The 22,339-nt window shown below is 33.3% G+C and overlaps 1 protein-coding gene across 2 annotated transcripts in view; it reads right to left on the bottom strand.

Annotated features, from left to right (window-relative positions):
• Positions 1-13,906: 13,906 nt before the first annotated feature.
• The window catches only part of LOC148615725 (b(0,+)-type amino acid transporter 1-like), a 27,795-nt gene continuing 19,362 nt past the window's right edge, over positions 13,907-22,339 (bottom strand). For both annotated transcript variants that reach the window (XM_088582250.1, XM_088582251.1), the window contains exons 5-12: positions 21,259-21,484; positions 20,648-20,692; positions 20,260-20,383; positions 19,123-19,226; positions 18,917-19,013; positions 18,403-18,555; positions 16,664-16,832; positions 13,907-16,126 (exon numbers count right to left, since the gene is read on the bottom strand). In XM_088582250.1, the coding sequence (XP_088438376.1) occupies positions 16,062-16,126; positions 16,664-16,832; positions 18,403-18,555; positions 18,917-19,013; positions 19,123-19,226; positions 20,260-20,383; positions 20,648-20,692; positions 21,259-21,484 (983 nt within the window). In that variant the 3' untranslated portion in view covers positions 13,907-16,061. The remainder of the gene's footprint in view (positions 16,127-16,663; positions 16,833-18,402; positions 18,556-18,916; positions 19,014-19,122; positions 19,227-20,259; positions 20,384-20,647; positions 20,693-21,258; positions 21,485-22,339) is intronic.

Genomic DNA, 22,339 nt, shown 5'->3' with positions numbered 1-22,339 from the left:
TTTTCTTGTCCTGGCTGCTCACGATATTGCCATGCTTGTCATTTACTTCTCTGTTGTAATCTCATTAGCTGTTTTTATGAAGGGGAATGACATTATTATAGAACTAATCGACTCTAGGCCATTGTCTAGGAGAATAGTCAAAAGGGGAAGTCCGTATGACAAATGGCAATTCCAAGGTAAACCTTACAAGTACGGGCATTTCCCATGAAAATGGTGAGGTAAACCAAGTTATATAACGCACTATACCCACGCTTCCATTATGGCTTATGTTACCATTACTAGCCAGTGTATCTGTTCGCTCATCAGACCTTCTGTCCACTTTCTTCAGTCATTACTCATGCTTTCTCTTTACCCTCTCTCTTTCCTGTTTCGTTTAGTTTTCTTTCAATCGTTCTGACCTGCTGTTATTGATATGATGTTTCAATGCTCCATTTCATCCACATCTTCCATGTCTTTTACACTGTTCAGTTTGTCTAGTACTTGGATTCTATTTTTGAATTCAACCGAATATGCTGTCCTTGTTTTTGGCTGTTGGTGGTATCATTCCTTCTTTTTTCAACCTTGTTTCTGCTTCCTTTGCTTTATTCGTTTTGTTTTGAGCACATGGTCGATTTGTTTTTCGACCTTTCCATTAAACGATATCCAATTGCAATAGATCTTGTATCTAGTCTTAGGTGAAAACTTTGTTCCGGTAACCTTAGCATTACAGTCTCCTATTACTAACAAGACGTCATTCTTTGGAGTGCTATTAATGACCTCCTGTAATTGCATTTTGGACTCATATTTGTTTTTATTGGTTGGCGCAATGAATATGATAAATATAACAAGAATAGGTATGGAGCAAAAAAAATTCAGCTGGATTGAAGTACTTTGGCGTGACTACAACCCTCCCCTTTAAAATCTGGCCACTGTGGGGAAAAAAGTACACAGCTATACCCACCTAAAATCAGTTGAAATAGGTTTGACTCCCTTGTTACAACGGAAAAAAAGAAACTGAATATAAATTAAACTTACTTTTCGAAGTTGTGGTGTGCAATGTTACCTACACCAGTCTCTAATTTATGTGTTTTTCTTCCCAACGTTTTGACCCACTTCGTGGATTATACCACCCTTTCTGCCTGAGTAAAGTAAAAATTTCCACTTTGCAGTGTTGTCTTTTCTATTCATTTACCATCTTACTTTGGTTTAAATAGAATTTGCCTCCATTAATTACGAATATGGAAGAGGCCGTTCGTTTCCGAATAGGACAAAAATATATAGTCGTTCAAAAAACTTAAAGAACAACTAAAAAAACAACATATTGTGCGGAGTCACACCGTACGCATTTAGGCATATTGCGCTCGATAAGATAACTAATATTTTTTGTTTGATCAGCAAATTGACTGTAACTGTTGTTACAATTTACAAATTCAGTTATCGTAAGCTTTTAAATTAAAAATACTTATATATGTAAAATTTCTATACTGAGTAACAATAAACAATAAACAATAAACAAAACCAAGTTATACTAATCATACTTAGTATTTTCTGTATTTCATTAGGGGTCATTACCGAACTAAATCTATGCATGTTCATCTTCTGAGTAGCTCTTTACAAATCATTCTTTCTACAGTCACCGCCAAAATTAACATTTTAAGTTCACCTGTCTATTAAATACAAACTTGGGGCAAAGCTCACGCCCTGAGGATATTTAGTTCCCCATCAATTAATACCACTTTTTAGGGTGTTGTAATCTATTCAATATGTACCCATAACATCATTACAACGATAAAACAAATTTATAATATCACATTTTATCTACCGTATTTATGAAATCTTGCAGTATTCCAAATTTAAAAATACGTAAAACACCGAGGCTTCATTGCTTGCATTGCATGTGGTAGAACCTCTCGGTGATAGATTTGGCTTCCTCTTTCGATAGATTTGATTATGAGTACTTCTTGTATACAACTAATATTTCGATTATGATCTTCCTACATATTTGACTTTAATGCTGCTGATGAGAGGTTACTCCTTGAAGCACGTGCACAGCATATCAAAATCTACAATATATAAAACTGGTATTTTTTGTATTTATTTTATCATCACAGGTACAAACAAATAAGAGAATGGAAATGATAGATTACATTCTATGAAGAATGTTATTTTATTTAACAATACCGAACTAGAAAAACTGTGAGCAAAACTCGCTTGGTGATACCCCCAGCTACACTCTCCAGAATAATATTGAAAACCTCAATACTCGTTTAGATGGGGGGGGGGGGTAAGCATAATAGGAGGTTACAATAGTATCATGTGATAAAGTATGTCTGAAAATTTCATTGCACGAAATGAATTCAATTTGGGCTTACAGAGAAAAATCAAGGGAACCAAGATTAGCGCGGAAATCAAAAGAATATATTTCACGGATAAAAAATATACTGGGAAATCAGACACACACAACAAATAACATGAAAAAAAAACAATATAACAGGTACAAAGGAGTAAAAGTAAATAAGCAACTTGGAATGCCGTCCCCGTTCAACCAATGAAAGACCATGTTATGCATCGGGAAACCCCAAAGGAAATTTACAGTGATAGAACAAAAAAAAAGGAGATGCACAATAACATCATTTATTAAGTATGCGTGGAAGTTGCTTTGAATCCATTCAACAGTTTGCTAAAGTTGCGAATAAGAAGTAACGCCACTCCTCCCTTCCTGGTCAACTAATGATGTTTTACATCAAGGAACTCCAAAATTCAATGAAAAAAACAAAGTCGTAGGTTCTCAATTGTATTATGAGAAAAATCGTTAATATGAAAATCAAGATAGGAGGGGCGCAATGGCATCATGTAATTCTTTTCACTGGTTTTAGAGAATTTAGGATTTAAAAGGAGACGGGTAGACGACATGATCACTACCTACCTTCTACTTTGCAGGATACAATAAAAAAAACCATGAACAAAATGTAGTTTTGAGCAACTATAATCTTTAGATCAAGTTTATTAAAAAAATCTTCTGTAAAAATGTATTATTGTTCCTTTTTAACTCTACAATATTACTGGCAATAGTATCTAGTTACAGTTATAATGGGATGAGGAATAGTTTCATTGCTGTAATTTTAAGTAAAATTACACAAAGTGTATGGTCTGACAATATCATATATTAGTCTATAGAATCATCAGATCATCAGTATCTCAGTAGATTGGTACTGATACGGTTGCCTGGATGTAAACTTATACTTGACACACTCTTACCAGCTGGAAGTTTGATACGATGTAAAAAGAGCAGATTGTCACATAGCTTCGATAAGTTATATACTTGAAGGCAGTGGCGTAGCTACCATTGACGCAGCGACGCACTTGCGTGCACAAAAATTTCCTATGAGTAGGGATGGTGGTCTTATTTTTTTTTATAGCCATGGGAAAAACTGAAGTATGAATGTTCATATGGCGGGTCTATTGTGTATTGAATCTGTGATAATTTGAAACGAGATACTACCGATTGAAATATTTCCGGATTTATCACAATTCTCTTCCTAACTTGTTTTGATTTTAAACGTTACAAAGTTATACTTCCGCAAAAAATTTAAAAACGAAGAAAGCAGCAGAGTCTTGTTAAAAGATAGATTCCTTTTCCGTAAACGAATATCTATTCTAGATAATACAAGTAGTGACAATGTCCATTCAGATGATCAGCAACGGAACCAGAAGTGGCATCCACTGAAATTTCAGACAAATCAATGCCAAGTCCGTCAAGTCACAGTGAAAGTTGTTCATCAAACCAGTCCTCTATCATAAGCTTGAAAAGAAATGGCCCCTCTTACCCTGATATTGGTGATATATCGAGAGAAGATATGACCCGGGACAACAATATCAAAATGCTTATCATAAAGACTAGCTGGGAAAGTGTAGACAATTTCTCTTTCCCTTCTAGGTATGTACCATTTTCTATCATTGATCTAAAATAAATGACCGGCCATTATTTCAATTGTCATAAAATATGGATTCAAAGTCGGTAATTTTTATCATAACTATAGTGAAAAAATACTAATGAATAATCCAGATTCACAACCCATAGGACAAAGACAAATTAAAATAGAGTCATCAAGGATATGCCGGAGGTTATCAAAATTAAGTCACACAGGACACGTGTTTCGGACCTAAAGTCTCATCAGCTACGTTTATCAAAAGTATGGTCAAATCAGTTAAAAAATAGTCGCAATCGAGGAGAAGTAAAACTTTAACAAAAATACGCTGACTTGAGGAAAATCAAATTTCATATCAGAAACATTAAATATAGGAATCAACTCTAAATTATCCATCATCGACCATATAAATTATATTTACAGTGGAAGTTTACCCAACCCCAACCCTCAGACAAACTAATTCAAAAAGGTTAAGACTACTTACATGTGCATACATGTAAAATTAAAATTTGTATATGTATATGCGCCCATATGCCCACCGCTCGCAGCGAAGGAGATAATCCCAATTGCACCGTCAAATCGTTTGTTCGTTTGGGGGTGGGTTGAACTAAGACTGTCCATGCTAGGGGAGTCATCTGACTTCATGTGCTTAATCTTGCTTAAAAAATAGTAAAATGAAGTCATCAAGCTGAAGGATATCGAGCTTGACACAATTAAGTCACGTAGGACACGTGTTTCGAACCTAAAGTTCGCATCAGTAAATTGCTATTGAAATTTGTGGACAGCTGTGTTCGACTGTTAGAATTGAGAAACGATCATTAAAAAACTGATACTTTCAACGGTGAAAGCAAATCTAGTGCATAATATCTAATTGTCCTTCGTTCGTTCATGCGCGTTTTTTTTTGCTATCTATAGGATGTCGTCATTTTTTATAAATTCAAATGGAATAAAATCTTGACTTTCAGATATGTTGGTAGTATTAAGAGAAAACTGTCTCCCTTGTGGTTAAGGAAGCATCCCTGGTTAAGGTATTCCGTCTCTCAAGGTGCCTTGTATTGCTATTGCAGTGTGTTGTTTTGGGAATGAAGGTGCTCGCGTTAAATCGTTTGTTACTTCGCCTGTCTCAGATTGGTCGAACATTCATAACTATGTCAAAAGACACGAGCGTCTTTTTTTCAACTTTTTCTTTGTTTCCCATGTATTCATATTATATGATATACAGTTGTTACCAGTCCTGTTATTGCATATTCCTTTTAGAACATCGAATACATTTTCATAGGATTAAAAAAAAACGAAAACATTTCCAATCTTCTCCATGTAAGACATTTCCCATTTTTCTATAGCAGAAGACGAAAAAATTAGAAAGATTCTTTTAATTACATTACTATTCATCAGAAGAAATGTACCATCTTTATTGAAGTTTTCATAAGAAAATTGTGTTACTTTTCAGATGATGTTTTCTCTTCCCTTTTGCCTCTTATTAGCCAAAAGATATAATAAACATTGTCAACGATGAGCATTATCCTCTTGAAAGATATATTTTTGCAGATTGAATATTCTTGATAATTGTAATTCTTTTTTCTAACGAGCAGGTTTTATGATTAACATGAATCTATTGAATTATAAAATTGAGAAAGAAAAATAAAGATTTAAACACTTTAATGACCTTTTTTGGACATTATACTTAAATAGATTGTTCAGAGACACAATTGAGATTTATATCAAAAAGTGATTTTGATTACAGGGGATAATTGATTAAACTAATAATGATTAATGATAACAGTGATTACATGAGAAATGTAATCGATTACAACTGATTAATGATTTCAATTACAATTACCCTATCTCTGGTGCAGAGTAGGCAGAAAATTCTTCCATCTGTTCCCATGTAATAATCTAAAAATCACTAAAAGATGAATAACATAATTTACATCATAATATTAAACTCCAAAACTGCAAATTGGTTTGTACTGTAATCAAATATGTTCTGCATTTTAAAGAACAGTTAAGTTTGAAAAAAAACTTGTTCTGTTATTGTAAGTATCCCCTAGAGACAGGCAGATAAACGGACACATACCTGTCAACTTAAAACGTCGGGTATCACATAAAACCTTGCTAGTATAAATGGTTGGGTATAAAAAGGTTTATTAAAATATATCTACATTCAGTAATATAATGTTCTAGTTAACGATGTTAACGTAATTAAATCTTACGAATATTTGTTTCAGAATGGATGGATTGTGTTTCAGTTTTTTCGAGAAGTAAAAGTAATGAACTAACATGAAACATAAACAATGTACGTACATATGTGATTCTGAAGAAACTTCTGCTGCACGACTCTTGGTGCTGAGACAATCAGCTGATCCATGAGAACTGAATGAATGGTACATTTGTCATCTATACTACGGTAGAATTATTCATACAATACCAAATTTCATAATTTTTGTAATTTAATCAAAATAGAAGTTCAAAATTACATATCCACTGAAATTCTATTAAACACGGAAATATGATATTAATGCAAATTTTCTACACACTCAACTTAAGCATTTTAAGCTCTTGTCTGTTCATTTTTAAAATACTAAATAAATACGTAATGTCTTAAATGGACTATACATATACTTTGTTGTCTAATGCTGAATAACTATATTTTTTCCTTTAATAAGTTATTAGCCTCTCATATTTAATTGTCACTCCTTCAAACTAGTATGCTAATAAAACAAGCTAAACTTGTCATTAACTTTAAGTAAGGGCCATAAAAGAGTAATTATGCATAAATTATCCTGTAACACATGCATACACTCTGCACCTTACTCGATGTTACCGCTGAATTAATCATTGTTTACTGTTTAATATGGATATACTTTATTTGTCAAGGCCATCATTTTTTTTTGCCCAATAATGTGGACCCACGGCGAAAGTAAATGTTACTGCTTACCATGATACAGATATAAGTAATTTCTTTAAAAAAAAATAAATCATTAACAAAGAACATTTACAAATCTGTTTGATTTGAGTCATAGGCCACGTAAAAAGAGCTAAGATTAAACATTTACTCTAAAAATATTGTGACTTTATTTCGCTTGCGCAAATTTCTGACTGAGTGAAATATAACTATTGAAAGTTTCGAGTACATCGTTTTAACGATTTGTACTCGTACAAAACTAAGCCTCTAGGGTAAAAATTGTACATGTATATGTTCTCAAAAATGTTATGATGATTTTAAGATGACTAAATGCGTCGATTGAAAGCAAGTAATAAGTAATTTATTTGATACAGTTGTACCAGTACTTACAAAAGTTCGATAATATGTCCGGACGTAACACCATAACATGTCCGGACGTAACACCATTACATGTCCAGACGTAACACCATAACATATCCAGACGTAAGGGTGCACTATACATTTACATTGAGGCGCACTGTCTCGCACACAAAGTTACCCTGGTCAAATTTTGTAAAACTTCAAATTAAAAGTTGAATTTTGGTGGATACATTGTTTAAATGTAGTTATGCATTTATACATAGACAGATGTAATATGTGTAATGGTAAACAAGTGTAATTTAAAGGAAGAATGGTAGTCCCCTGCCGTATTAGGTTCTCTCCTCAGCATCGGATGGCTGATTTTCAAAATACCGTATTTCGCACGAACTTTTGGAACTAAAATTGTGAGAGAATGAATCGAAAAGGGTCTTATTATTTTTACCCTTTTTCTACCTACTCCATGCATGCTTTCATCCTGTGGTAGTGTCTAAGTGCCTGATATTTTGTAAAACATAGTAATTGGCTGTTAGTTTTGGAAAGGCACCCCTGATTTGTACTAAACTCAGTAATATTCTTTTCAGTATGTTATCATGGCTACTGAATTTAATAACAATAATCACTAAATTACTTATAAATGACTTAAACCTCCACACACCAAGGATTTCAAAAACTTTTTATGACACACTAGAAATTTATGTGCGGACTGCCTCAAAACAGCTTTATTTCAACAAAATGAGACAAAATTCTCAGAAATGACCTAACTGTATTGTACTACCTAACACCATAACATGTCCAGACGTAACACCATAATATGCCCAGACGTAACACCGTAACATGTTTGTCAACACGTGTAAGTATGTACTCAGGATAATATATACTGCTGGGAAAAAATGATCAGTTTAGCATGTAAAATATTTATCAAAATATAATCCATGATAAAGACGCACATCTTCAATATGTTTATAAACACTATGCAAAGTTTGAATAATATTGTATTACATTTTATGACTCAAAGATTGCAAAAGCGAGGTACTGTACAAACCATAAAGTTTCAAAGGACTGCTAGGTTCAACTAGAACTAGAACTCTAACAATCGGCTTCTGGAACAAGGTAATGTTGCTACAAGATTGAAGTCATCACTACGGAAGTTTTATGGTCGTCATCATGAACTGGTGAATCGTTATGGTGTATCCATCAGCACCATGAAAACTGATTTATTCTACGGGTCATAGTTTTCCTTTCCACGTTTGTCTACCCCGGACTTGACTTTTTATGAGCAACTCGGTTCCCTTGATTACTCTTTCAACATAGTAAAACTATATGAAAATATTTTTCAAATTTCTTCATAAAATGCGGTGCACATTTTCGATATGTTTATATACACTATTCAAAAAGTGATCAAGGGAACCAAGGTTATAGCGGTAATCAAAAGAATGTAATCCAGGGACAGACCAGATATGGAAAACAGACATACACAACAAAAAACACAAAGTAACTAAAATCATACATACAAAGTAACAAAAGCAAATGAGCAACTCTGACTCCACTAACAACTGGAAGCATGGACCAGGTGCACCGGTAGGGAAAGCGTCCTCTGCTTTTCTAGAATCACCCGCCGAATTGCTCATAAAAAGTCAAGTCCGGGGTAGACGAAAGAGGAAAGGAAATCAATGACACGTTGAACAAATCAGTTTTCATGGCGTAGATGGATACACTATAACGATCCACGAGTTCATGATGACGACCATTAAACTTCTGTAGTGATGACTTCAGTCTTGTAGCAGCATAACCCTCCATACGCAGGTGCTGAAGTGATGTTGCCACAGATGAAAGGAAAGTTGACAATTTTGAATGAAAAGTCATCACGTTTGTCGTAAAGTTTGGTCAATAGTTTTCCTTTACCATCGATTTCTAAGTGTAGATCAAGATATGAGGCTGACTTCACATTGTCTGTAGTATCCTTTATCTCAAGTTCTTTGGGGTTGATGTAATGTATCAAATCCCCGAAATTAGGATTGTTTAAAGATGATACGTCATCGATATAGCGGAAACTTAGATTAAAGGATCTAGCCGAACGATATTCTTTCTTTCGGATCAGATCAGCTATACAGTCAGCCTCATAAGTGTGAAGGAATAGGTCAGCAAGTAAAGGAGCACAATTTGTTCCCACTGGAATGCCGACCGTTTGTTGAAAAACGCGTCCACCACACTGGACAAATATGTTGTCGATTAAAAATTCCAGCATTTTGTAAACTGTATATTTGGAAGATGATTTGGAATTATTTCTTACAAAGTATGAGGAATCTCTACCAAGAACTATATATTTGTATCTATGTATACCATCTTTTTTGGAAAGACAACGGTGTATAATGTTTTCAAGTCGGGATTTTAACTGAGTATGGGGAATAGAAGGATACAGTGTTGAAAAATCATAGATTTTAATGCTATTATATTCAGATAATAGTCTTGAACTGATTGTCTTCAAAAAATCTTTCGAATTTTTCAGGATCCACATTGAATTAATACCACTACGGGAGTAATAAGTGTTGTGGTAGGACTGCAGACCCTCTTTGACAGTTGTGAGTATAGAAGTTTTGAAAGAGGTTTGGTGGTACATTTTGCAGATCCAACTATGAAACGTTGTTTGTATGGATTCTTGTGAGTTTAGGAATTCAGTACATAGACGGTAAATCACAATCATCGTCCTTGGTAGAGAGACCAAAAGAGGATAGCACAGATTTATGGTTTTTCACAATCTCTTCTTTGGAGAGTGTGGTAGCAGTATAGGTCTTATCACTGCTATTATTTTCTACGTCTACCTCTGATAACAAACATTGGATGTAAAACGTTTTGCAGACGGTACGAGGTAATCCCAATAGAAAGGTCTTCAGTCACTAGAACGTTTGAATGACTCCTGATGTTCAAGCGTCAATGTGATACTAATATGGAAAGAAAATAGATCCAAGTAAGGGTTTCAACATATATAACAAAGATATCAGCCTCCAGTAACTTAGGAAATTGTAAATTAGGAAATTGAAGTATTGATGAAATATTTCAAATGAGTACATGAAGAAGTATATCTTTCATTAGTTGAGGGGAAGTTTGAAATAACGCCATATATTGCAAACAACGATTCCTTTATATACAATTTTCAAATTGAAATATGAAATATAAACTATCTGTCATGAATGAGACAGTATGGTGTACCAATAACCGAGCCAGTTTTATAACTCCTTGACTTTTTAGATTAAAAAAGGTTACTATTTCATAATTCCTTATGAAGCTTTCATTATGCTTTCATTCACGCAGCAGTATATAACTGTGTCCATCATATAAATTTGTCCCATCATGCAGAAAATGTATTTGTATGATATTACTTTGCATTTTTTATATTGAATACTTACACGGTTTTAGCCATTAGTTTGACTGATAAAGATTTTTTTCCGATGCTGTACCTCATGATAATGTTAACATTAAAAAACTACACGATGAACTATTCTAAAATTGTGTTACTGGTTTTCGACATGAATGGTCCTTATGATATCATTTTTGTACGAAAACTGACTTATAGGTTTTCGCAAAGTAGAGTTTTTTTTTTATAGGCAAATAAATTGTAGCTGAATATTGCCCTTTTTGTTATTTTGGTTAAATCAAAGCCAAATTACTATTCTGCAATGACAATGGAATAAAACAAATCTTAAATCGTATATATATTTATCCTTTCAAATAAATTTGACTTAACTCAGTTGTTTGTTTAAATATTCTGTAAAATATGACCCTTAATTAGATGTTTACAAAAGTTACCACTTCGCCTTAGTTCAATAAGGTGAAATGGTAATCATTACATTTACCAAATTTAACAGTTAAGGCGAAATAGGAACAAGCCAAGTTCTGAATAATAGTGGTTGTTTAATTTTTGAGTTACAGTTTATACAAATTAGACGCAGGTAAAAACAACAAATTTATTCATGAAGTATTCGAAACCCTAGAAAATCGAAATAGGAGACCAAATCTAGCACATAGAAGTTCTACTAATTGTAATACTAGCCGAATAAGGCTCGAAGTTAAACACTTTTGAACTTTATAAAACTATAAATAATCTATCATATAACAGTTAGTCAGACTACTGGGTTGGTGAACGCTTTCGGGGTCCTAGCGGTCCACCACCAGTGTTTGCTAATACAAAGTACCACTGATATAAATATTACAAATTCGGTACACGTGTTTCAAGGAGTACATATAACCTCTTATCAATAGCATTGAAACCAAATACATCAGTTTCTCCCAACAATAGGGTAACGACAACATAGGGTCTTCTGTAAAGTGGAGTTACCTTCCTTTGACTGCCATTAATAATGATATTTTTGCAAAGCGGTAATGGACAAGATAAGATTTTTTTTTTTAAATTATTCCACAGCTTTAAAGACAAAAAATACTAATCATATACATTGCAAATTTTGATATCCTTTACCCGTGTTTCAAGGAATAATCTCTCATCATCAGCGTTTGAGTAAAAATTTAAGAAAATCTAAATTGTACAATATGCAAGTTTTTTCTTGGATAAATCGTTCTATCTGTAGGAGAGAGTAATCAAGAGAACCAAGGTCATAGCGGTAATCAAAGAGTAATTAAGAGAACCAAGGTTATAGCGGTAATCAAAGAGTAATCAAGAGAACCAAGGTTATAGCTGTAATCAAAGAGTAATCAAGGAAACCAAGGTTATAGCTGTAATCAAAGAGTAATCAAGAGAACCAAGGTTATAGCTGTAATCAAAGAGTAATCAAGGGAACCAAGGTTATAGCGGTTATCAAAAGAATGTAATCCTGGGACATAGACCAGACATGGAAAACAGACATGTACAACACAGAACATAAAGTAACTAAAATCATACATACAAAGCAACTCGGACTCCACTAAAAACTGGGAGCATGGACCAGGTGCACCGGTAGGGTAAGCGTCCTCTGCTTTTCTAGAAACACCCGCCGAGAATAAGTTTTGAAAATAAAAAAAAGTTACGAGTTTTAATCCTGCCCTAGAAGAGAAGTTAACTGTTACAGAATGCCTGAATTATAAGGAAACTAATTTCTAACTCAATATACATGTCTGCAAATTCTCACTACACTGAATTTATATTTACTGTATCATTTATTGTTCTGGTTCCGTTAAATATCGCACCTTTTTTTCAAAAATGATTTTTGACTTTTGATAAGCATGCATTTTGCTTAAGACATTTTCGAATTTGATAATGTAATCAATTAATCTACACTCAACAGCATGACTCAAGTATCATGAACAATGCCATGTTATATTGAAAAATTCTAAACTGCAAAAAAAAAAAAACATGTTATAATAAAAAAAAATCTAAATTGCACAGTTAAAGGGGGTATTTGAATTTTCTTATTGATTTCATTTCTAATCAATTTTTTATTACTTTCATCACTCTAATTAAGATTAGATCTTAATTGCTCCCTTTTCTCATAACATGTATTATAAATAGTATTTTTAGATAATTGCTTTAAAGGTACTTTTCATGTCATTTCCCCATGCAATATTTTTTTCTGACCTGTATTAATTTAAATATAAATTTAATGAGTATTATATCTCACATACAAATCTTATTATCATAACAATAACCAATAATTATGTGTGGGTCTTGGCAAAAAAATATAAAAACAAAACGTTCCTGTGTAAAAGCATGTTCAAAAATTTTTTATGCTTTCTAAAAGATGTTGCCAAAGGGATACCTAACATTTATAATATATATTTTGTTTTCAGCTTACTGTTTATATACTGTTAGATTTTAATTATATTCATTTTGTTGGTTTTTTAATATGCATGTTATAGTAATTTTAATTTGACATTGATCAGCACTTTTGCATGTCTATCGTTAGATTTTAACCAGTGAAATATTGCTTTACTTTATTTCCTTTTGTTTGATGTCTTATGTATTATACCTATGAATACATTAACTATTTATATCTATAAAAAGAAGTGCACATGTATATTCTGTCAGGACCATTTGGGTAAAAGATGTTTAGCATTGAATGTTGTTCTTGTTATACAATCCCATGACATGCTAACAAAATAAAAAAACAAATACGGCGAAACATAAATACACGACCGTTGAACATAAATCCAAAATACTTTCAGAGATCACAAAAGGCCAACAAGTGTAAACATATGGAATGTCAATGCAACGGGGTCAAAATTCATAATCCGTAAATTGTTAATTTGTAACTTCTTGATTTGTAAATTGTCAATTTGAAATTCGTAAATTGTCAATTTGTAACTTGTAAGTGTGTAACTTTCCATTTTGTACATTGAAATTCTTCATTTGCAACTTCTCACCGCGTAATGCGTTTTCCGAGACTGGTAAATCATAAAAATATTCTTACTTTGTAACTCGTCATTTTAAACTTTGACAATGTAATAAACCACGTAAGATTGACATGTCACAATTGGTAGTTCGTAGTCTGAAGTAATGTGATGTGAAACATGTCTATTCGTGAAATGTCAAATTATACTTAGTTGCATTGTATGCTAACGATCATTATGACGACAGATGGCGCTCGGGATTGGAAGACAAAAGAAGGCCTGCTGTCCAGAACGGAAATTAAACGGGTGGGTCTTAAAACCGGACGGACATTTTTTTATTGACACATTTTTGACCATAACTTGAGTTTCACTCTGTGAAATTCAAAAATTTTAAATGATTTCTGAAGAAGAATAAAAGTTTTTTAAATTGCTTTAAAAATTTATTAAACATTATTCATACACTTTAGTAGTAAATTATATGTATGATTTTAAAATACACATTCTCAGCTTTATTTTTACTACTTTTAATCAGAATACACACAAATAATGCACTTACAATGCATACATCTAGATACAGTGTGTTTATGGACGACATGGTGGTGGGGGGGGGGGGTGTGGCAATTTGGCCCGGAAGTGGTTAGTGAGATCTTAGTCAATTAAGTCTCGTTGGATTATTGTCCTTTTTGAGGTTTTTTTGCTATTTTTAATGTTATTACTTTCAAAAATCTTCTCATCTGACTCTACTTGACCAATTGGAACCAAACTTGGTATGAACGGTCCTTGATATATTCTGCATAGAACAGACGTGGGGATGTTTGACCCGTTGAAAAACATGGCCGCCGTTACTAAAAATAGAACATAGGAGGCAGTGCTTCCTTCAAATTAATGCGTGATTCTCTTTTAAACTTTAAATATTTCACCGATATCCCGAATGAATGATATTTCAAACATTTTAAGTGTTAATTTTCAGCTAAATATTGTCGAACTGGTAGATCGAGACGCCAAACTATTTTTTGCGCTTGGCCGCGTAGTAAGAAGATAAATAATAACCAATACAATTTAATTGGAGTTATCTATGCCCCGTGAATGGTATTATAATGGAAATCATTTTATCAAGAACCGTCACAATCAACATCATCAGCTGCCTTTTTCAAGTTTAAGGTCTTAAGAACGTAAACAAATGCAATAACCATTTTCACGATATTTGTGTACACCTCAAACCTTAGTCCACGTCATGACCGGCACTCTAGCACATTGCTTAAAAAAATTAACATCGGGAACCTATCTTGCAGTTTGCACGCCAAGCGACTTCCGAGTTTCAGCACATTTCGGTGCTTTGATTGATAAATAATGTTCTCAAAACTATTTAAAATAGGTTGGCTTGTATCCTTTGAAACCAGACATCATATAAAGTTAACGTCAAAGAAAAGCAGAATCCAACATGGGTTGTTACCATTTTTTTTAATATTAATTAAAATATAAAGGCATACTATTGCCATCACATCGTTGAAATTTTCAACAGTCTAATACACTTATTCAATTTCGTGCTTCAGTAACCATTTTTCTTATTGGTAATAATATGCAAGAATTACTTGCTTAACTTCGTTACGGCTTACTTATTGCCATGTTTTAAATTTCGAAGCAATGATTTTTGTTTCATTTCTAATTATTGCATTCTGAGCGTGTATTGCCTTTTTTGTGGGTACATTTACACAAACGTTATTTAGATCAAGTTGTCATTTGTTGACGAAAGTTTACGAAAATGTGATTTTTATCGTGTACTTGCATACATACTTATTCTCTTTGCGCCTAGAGGCCCATAAGGCTGTAATCTTGAAATTTCCAACATTTATCAAATATTTGTACGTGTTCATGAATGTCTACATTTGAACTACTCCAATGAACTTGAAAATATGGAGACAAATTCTTCTTTCGGTTTTATGCATATATATTAACCTTTATATATATTACACCAGTCGTTTGAAATCGAAACTTTATGGCAAAGGTAATTATATTAACACTTCCACTTTTTTAAATGGCAATATACCAAGACCTCTAGCCTACATAGTATATATGTTGCACATTTTCCGTGACAGTCGTGCATTTGCTTTGCATTGTCTTTGTAGAAAGAAGATACTCTATATGATAACCTTATGTTCATCCTTTGTTGATTTCTGATATGAGGTTTTCATAGAAAAAAGACATCATCGGTTGAATTTCACGGATTTCCGGAATGGCAACCTACCGAGTTTGGCACTCTCTGTATTTTACTAACTTGCAAATTTCAAAATGCCTTAAACACCGAGGCTTCATTCATTGTATTGCACATTGTAGAATTTCTCGATGATCGATTTAGCTTCCTATATTTCGAAAGTATTTGCTTTGAGTGGTTTTTGGATTTAGATCTTCCTATATAACAGTCTACCCTGGACTTGACTTTATAAGCAATTCGGTGGGTGTTTCTATAAAAGATAGCCAAATCCATCATCGATAGATTCTACCATGTGCAATACAAGGTATATCTACGTATATCATAAATGGTAAAAAAAATGAGGTTTAAATAGTTCAAGGATTTAGTCAATTTTAGCACTTTCATGGACGACTTGAACCAGTACCTGCATTAGTTGTGTTGCTCCATCTACAAAGATATGTACACCTTCATAATTAAATATTTATGTGAACAAAATGATAGTCTATATAATATAATGGGCAAAAGCACTCTTCAAGACGGTGTAATGTCTGTTTTAATTGTATATGACCAAATATGTGTTGTCTCATGGACGTTCCAACTTCATTAAAAGCAAAAAGCCACTGTGGGTTGATAACTGTTTGATTAACTTAGCTCATAGCTTCAAAGTGTATACGTTTTCGTTCGAACCTGGTACATAAGTTTAATTCAAGGCAATATCCAACTAATGTTTGTTTTCATTATTATCAACGAACCTATAAAAGCAATTCTTATTGTTATCTATACAATTTGCAATTAAATGTTCTTATAATTAAAAGATGTTGGTTCTTACAGTTACTACATACAGTTAAGATTTGAAGAATTGTAAATAAAGTTAAGGTTTAATATAATCATCTAAAGCAAATTAGGTAAAATATTAAGAAAAGATTGTACTTTCATAAATATACAGTTGGCTCAGATTAAGCTTACCAAAAAAATTATACCTACCCACTAATGGTAGTTTAAACTTATTGTAGACCAGAAGAAAATACAGGAATAATCCAATACACATAAACAGTAAAACGTAGATATACTCTATTTTAGGTTGATAAACTAGTGGCACCATAACCAAGTATATAGATAGTAATACAACCAGGATAGGTATTATCAACGGTACCTGTAAAAATGGACATAACTGTGATCAATACAGACAGTAATACAACCAGGATAGGTATTATCAACGGTACCTGTAAAAATGGACAAAACTGTTATCAATACAGACAGAAATACAACCAGGATAGGTATTATCAACGGTACCTGTAAAAATGGACTAATTTATCACCAACTTGCCACCAAACTTAACTTTTTATAGTTACATCAAAAATCGTGAAACTTTAATGTTATTTCGGCGTCCATGAGCCTGTGGTCCATGGCCAGGGTTTTTATTGGTTTTTTTTTCAGTGTCTATGGACAATACCTAGTGTCTGTGAACGATGACAGTATCATACCATTTAACAATAACATTTTTTGTCTATCATTTTATTGTAGTAAATTAAAAAGAATAGTGGAATAAAAAGTTATGAAGCACATAACCATCAATTTGATTGTAAGTAATAATAAACACCCCTATTAAACTGTTTTAGACTCATCTATATTCATGAATGTGTAAAACTGGAATATTCTAATATGCAGGTGTCGGTTGTGTCCAAGGGACTATAGTTAAATTTAAAGGTAACAAATCTAGCACCTCTCTTTAAATCGTACAACACACGAAATTAGTATTATATATGAAATATATACTAATATAAATACCCAACTTTCCTAAAAGATATTTACACAGAGTGTAAACTTATATAACCTCTCCTCAGAATTGTTTTAACGCTTCCAATTGAGATGGTCAGGGGTATCGCTGGGCCCCAACTTTTCATTTAATAGAACAAAATGTTGACTGACATGGTGTTGTAAATAGTACACAGATGTATAACATTGAAAACTTGTAAACTACTTTACAGGGTGCAGCTCAAGGCCCCCCAGAAATTCTGGGGTGAATGGTGTCCTATTTATTAAAGTACATAATATCTTAAAATGTCATTTTTGTTCTGAACAAGATAGAAAATAAAAAAAAACGTGTAATATGTAAAAAAGAAAAAAACAACATTTTATGTGAAAATTATTGGTACGACATACCGTATCTATCAAAATTATTGGTACGGTCGGAGCAGTACCAACCGTACCAGTTCCTATGCCCATGTTGCTACTGTGATCATTATATAAAATTTCACTTACTTTTAATAATACAGACATGATTTTCATGAAAACGCTGTCGACTAAGGTATTGGAAAAAAATAAGCGTCATAAAATAACCTCTTCCGAATACAGCTTTACGACATAAAGAAAGAGGGTATCGCTTACTAAAGTACATAAATGATTTTCATTAACAAATAATAGCCAAGGACATTAAGAAATCCCTTAGTCGGTCAAGCTAGTATGTTAAACTTAGGTTTTATCGTAAATTTGAACACAATTCTTAACAATGCACCTGGTCCAAGCTCCAAATTTTGAAGAATATAATCTTAACGTAACAATTTTATTTTTCTGTTCTATGAAATGAAGTAATAAAATGAGGCTTTTTCTGATCTGTGGAATGACCTAACAAAAAGGGAATGACTTAACATGATAGAGCTCTGTTAACTGGGATGTCTTGAGATAATATGGTTCTGTTCCGTGGGATGACTAGAATGACTTACCTCATAGGACTCTGATCTGTCATACTCTTTTCTGTATCTTAGAATAAACAATGTCGATGCTGTCAGACCATAGAAAATCCAAGCAGTAAAACTGAATATTTCAATTAATGAACCGAGGTCAAATGGAATAACCAGCAGCGAAGATGTAATTGTCTGAAAAGGAAGAAAATGTATCAATAAATAAAACTTCATTGCATATTAAGATACCCGTGGCTACTGTATACTGTGGATAGTACATTACCCATTAAGACTCTTTGCATAAAACAAAAAGTAAGTATCATATGCAAATGTAGTTCCAGAAAATAAATGCCACGACAATATTTGTTTCGTACTAATGGTATGGACACTTAAAAACAATATACTGAGTACCCCTTTCTCATTCGGAGACAATAAACAAATGCCTACAGTACTGTATAACGAAATGGTAGCCTGGTGATATGTATGTGCTTTAAAGTGTGTATTCAAGCTGTTGAAACTGGATATAATAATGGTAGATGATTTTTCCACAACTCACCGTAAAAATCATGGATGGTATTGGTGTGTGTCTTTTCACGTGTAGATATGATAAACCCTCCGGTAAATGACCATCACGGGCTGCGACATAAGCCAATCTGAAATGAGGCAACAATTTTTTAAAAATAATATTGTACAATACATTTGATATTTTAAAAGCATTATTTCATTAGATTTTCCTTCTTCCTCAATTAATGTAATAATTACCTCCCACTCGCAAATAATGAACCATTAGCAGCACCAAAACACGAACAAATGACAAAAACAGGAACAACAGACTGTATAATTCCAAGCATCCTGCTTCCCCATTCCTACAACAGTAGAAGATAGGTGTATAAATCATATAACACCCAGCATCCTGCCTCCCCATTCCTACATCAGTAGATGGGTGTATAAATCATATAAAACCCGGCATCCTGCCTCCCTCATGCCTGCAACAGTAGATGGGTGTATAAATCATAGAAAACCCAGCACCCTGCCTCCCCCATTCTTACGACAGTAGATGGGTGTATAAATCATATAAAACCCAGAATCCTGTCTCCCCATTCCTACAACAGTAGATGGGTGTATGAATCATATAAAACCCAGGATCCTGTCTCCCTCATTCATACAACAGTAGATGGGTGTATGAATCATATAAAACCCAGCATCCTGTCTCCCCCATTCCTACAACAGTAGATGGGTGTATAAATCATATAAAACCCAGGATCCTGTCTCCTTCATTCATACAACAGTAGATGGGTGTATGAATCATATAAAACCCAGCATCCTGCCTCCCTCATTCCTACAACAGTAAATGGGTTTATAAATGATATAAAACCCAGCATCCTCTCTCCCCCATTCCTACAACAGTAGATGGGTGTATAAATCATATAAAACCCAGGATCCTGTCTCCCTCTTTCCTACAACAGTAGATGGGTGTAAAAATCATACTAAACCCAGCACCTAGCCTCCCCATTCCTACAACAGTAGATGAATGTATGAATCATATAAAACCCAGAATCCTGTCTACCCTATTCCTACAACAGTAGATGGGTGTATAAATCATATTGAACCCAGCACCTAGCCTCCCTACAACAGATAGGTGTATAAAGGACCAATTAGACATTTTATGATGTGATCCTTCGGTGTCAACACTGATTTATTATGACATCCAATGAAAATGAAATGCTGCAGTTGTTTATTGACGTAAGAAATTTCTGTGTTTCTTTTTGGAAAACTTTTATTTTATATTAAAATGAAATAAAATGACTGTTGAATTGGAAATTGAAATTTGAAGTAGGCAGTCCATTTAAAAAAATGAAAGGAATTTATCTTGCCTTAGTTTAAGAGAATCATATTTACCACAGCAACAGCCTCTGATGCCAGGATTTCTGACTTTGTTAGAACAGCAAAATAACCAACGTTAACTGCTTGGTACACTAACGTTACAAGGGGTATGGCTATACATATTGCACGTGGAATATTTCTGTAAAAAATCAGATTAAGTCAGAATCCCCTGTATACTCCCAGTGTACGCTACCTCAAAATCTACTTTTTTTTATTTTTTATTTAAAACTTTAAAACATGACAGTATTCTTATGAGAAAGTACTATCATGATATCAAGTGTTTCTTTATGTAAGTTTTGTAAACGAAATGGTGATTTTAAACTGCAGAGACCATAAATATTTTCATTGCCTGGTGATTGTTGAGTATTACGAGTTATAATAGTAGAAATGGAATAAAAATTACTTTTTTGGATCTTTCAGTTCTTCAGTGACAAAATTCAAGTTGTTCCTGGAAAACAGATATTTCATTATGAAAAATGCAGTATAAAAGTTTGTCATGATTTTTTAACATACATAAAATATTGAAAGCACGTATTATCTAGAAAACAAAAACATTATGCAGATTGGGAAAATCCTAAAACTTAAAAAAGATGTCGAAGAAAAGAGGGCAGAACCAAAGAGAATCCAGAAACCTTAGAAAACAATTATTATTAAGACCAGTTTTATTTTAATTTATATTTGTATCTTTATTTGGTATATTTTTTTTGCTCAGCTTACCCAATTACATTTGTGTGTTATTTCTGTTTTTTCTAATTTGCTCCTGTTTCATAACTTTAAGTATTGTCACAGGGTATTTAATAGTTGTGCGTGGTTTCATATTACTTTCGTTTTTGAATTAACATTAATAAAACAGTGTCAAAGATTTTGAAGTGCATTTTATCAATTGAGAGAACTATTTCCTATGGGTAAAGTTTCCCAATATCATTGTCATTACTTACTACAAAACAAATGTATGAGGTGCTTTTATTTGGCAAATAATCAAAACGATATGTGACAAAGACTACCAAGACATACCATCCATCGTAGGCCCATAATCCATTGTAAAATGAAAGTATGATTTGTGTTGTATCAGTGCCCGTACCCTCGAACCCACCAGCCACGGTCTCTGTTTCTCCACGTGCTAAATTATACATCCCACCGAATACAATGATACCAGCAGCCAACAACTTGATAACCATCATTATTACCTGGATTCTCTCTGCTGCCCTAATACTCATACAGTTGATAAAGCACAGCAACACTTGAAAAATCAACGTTGTCGACATGATAAGAAAAATACTATACGTATCGCACAAAAATTAGAGTTAAGCCCAGGTTCCCCGTGCATTTTTGTAGTTTAAGACCTCTTCCCAGCCGTCCAACTTGTTCACCCTTATCTTTTTAGATTTTAAAAATAATAAAAGCTGTAAAATGACTTAACTGCACAAATGAATAATAAAAAAGTAAAAATTAACCACATATAAAAGGTAAAGAAGGAAATATATACAAAACAAAACTAAATAAAACATGATCAAAAGATGAAAGACCAAAATTTTCCGCCTTATGGCCTTCGTAAGGGCGAATAGTACTAGACAGGAGAACACAAACTGTCAACTTAGACGAAAGAATGTCACATGTGTAAAAATCAATGTTCTTCTAACTATGTTCAGGAAATATGCTAAGTTCGGGATTAAATACATTCAATAATAAAAATGTGTTAAAGTAATCATATGTATTGTTTCTTAATATGCACACTAAACTGGCAAGCCTTCCGAGAAAACTGATTATTCGTGGTTTAAAGCCGCTGCTTTTCATCAGAGCATATTTCTATAAGGACAATCACTTGCATATCATAGAAACTTTGTTCTCCCATTATTCTTATTTTTTGTATTTTGGGGAACATATATTACAGAAGCGTGAGGTTCATGGTTGAGAAACAGGCAAATTGTTAACCTCTTCTGGGAGGTCCTTATTTTCTATCGATGTCGCTATAAACTAATCGACCTGTTTTCTGGTCAATTTGACTTTTTATTGTTGAATCCGAAAGTGGAAGTCCTCCTCAGACATATAGTATTGAGCATCCAAGAATATGCCTACGCCTATTCCCGCTTACTGA

This window comes from Perna viridis, chromosome 5, assembly GCF_037379345.1.
Source record: "Perna viridis isolate PV_CMFRI_1.1 ecotype Kerala chromosome 5, ASM3737934v1, whole genome shotgun sequence".
Taxonomy (NCBI): domain Eukaryota; kingdom Metazoa; phylum Mollusca; class Bivalvia; order Mytilida; family Mytilidae; genus Perna; species Perna viridis.
This window is presented reverse-complemented; position numbering and strand designations above follow the sequence as displayed.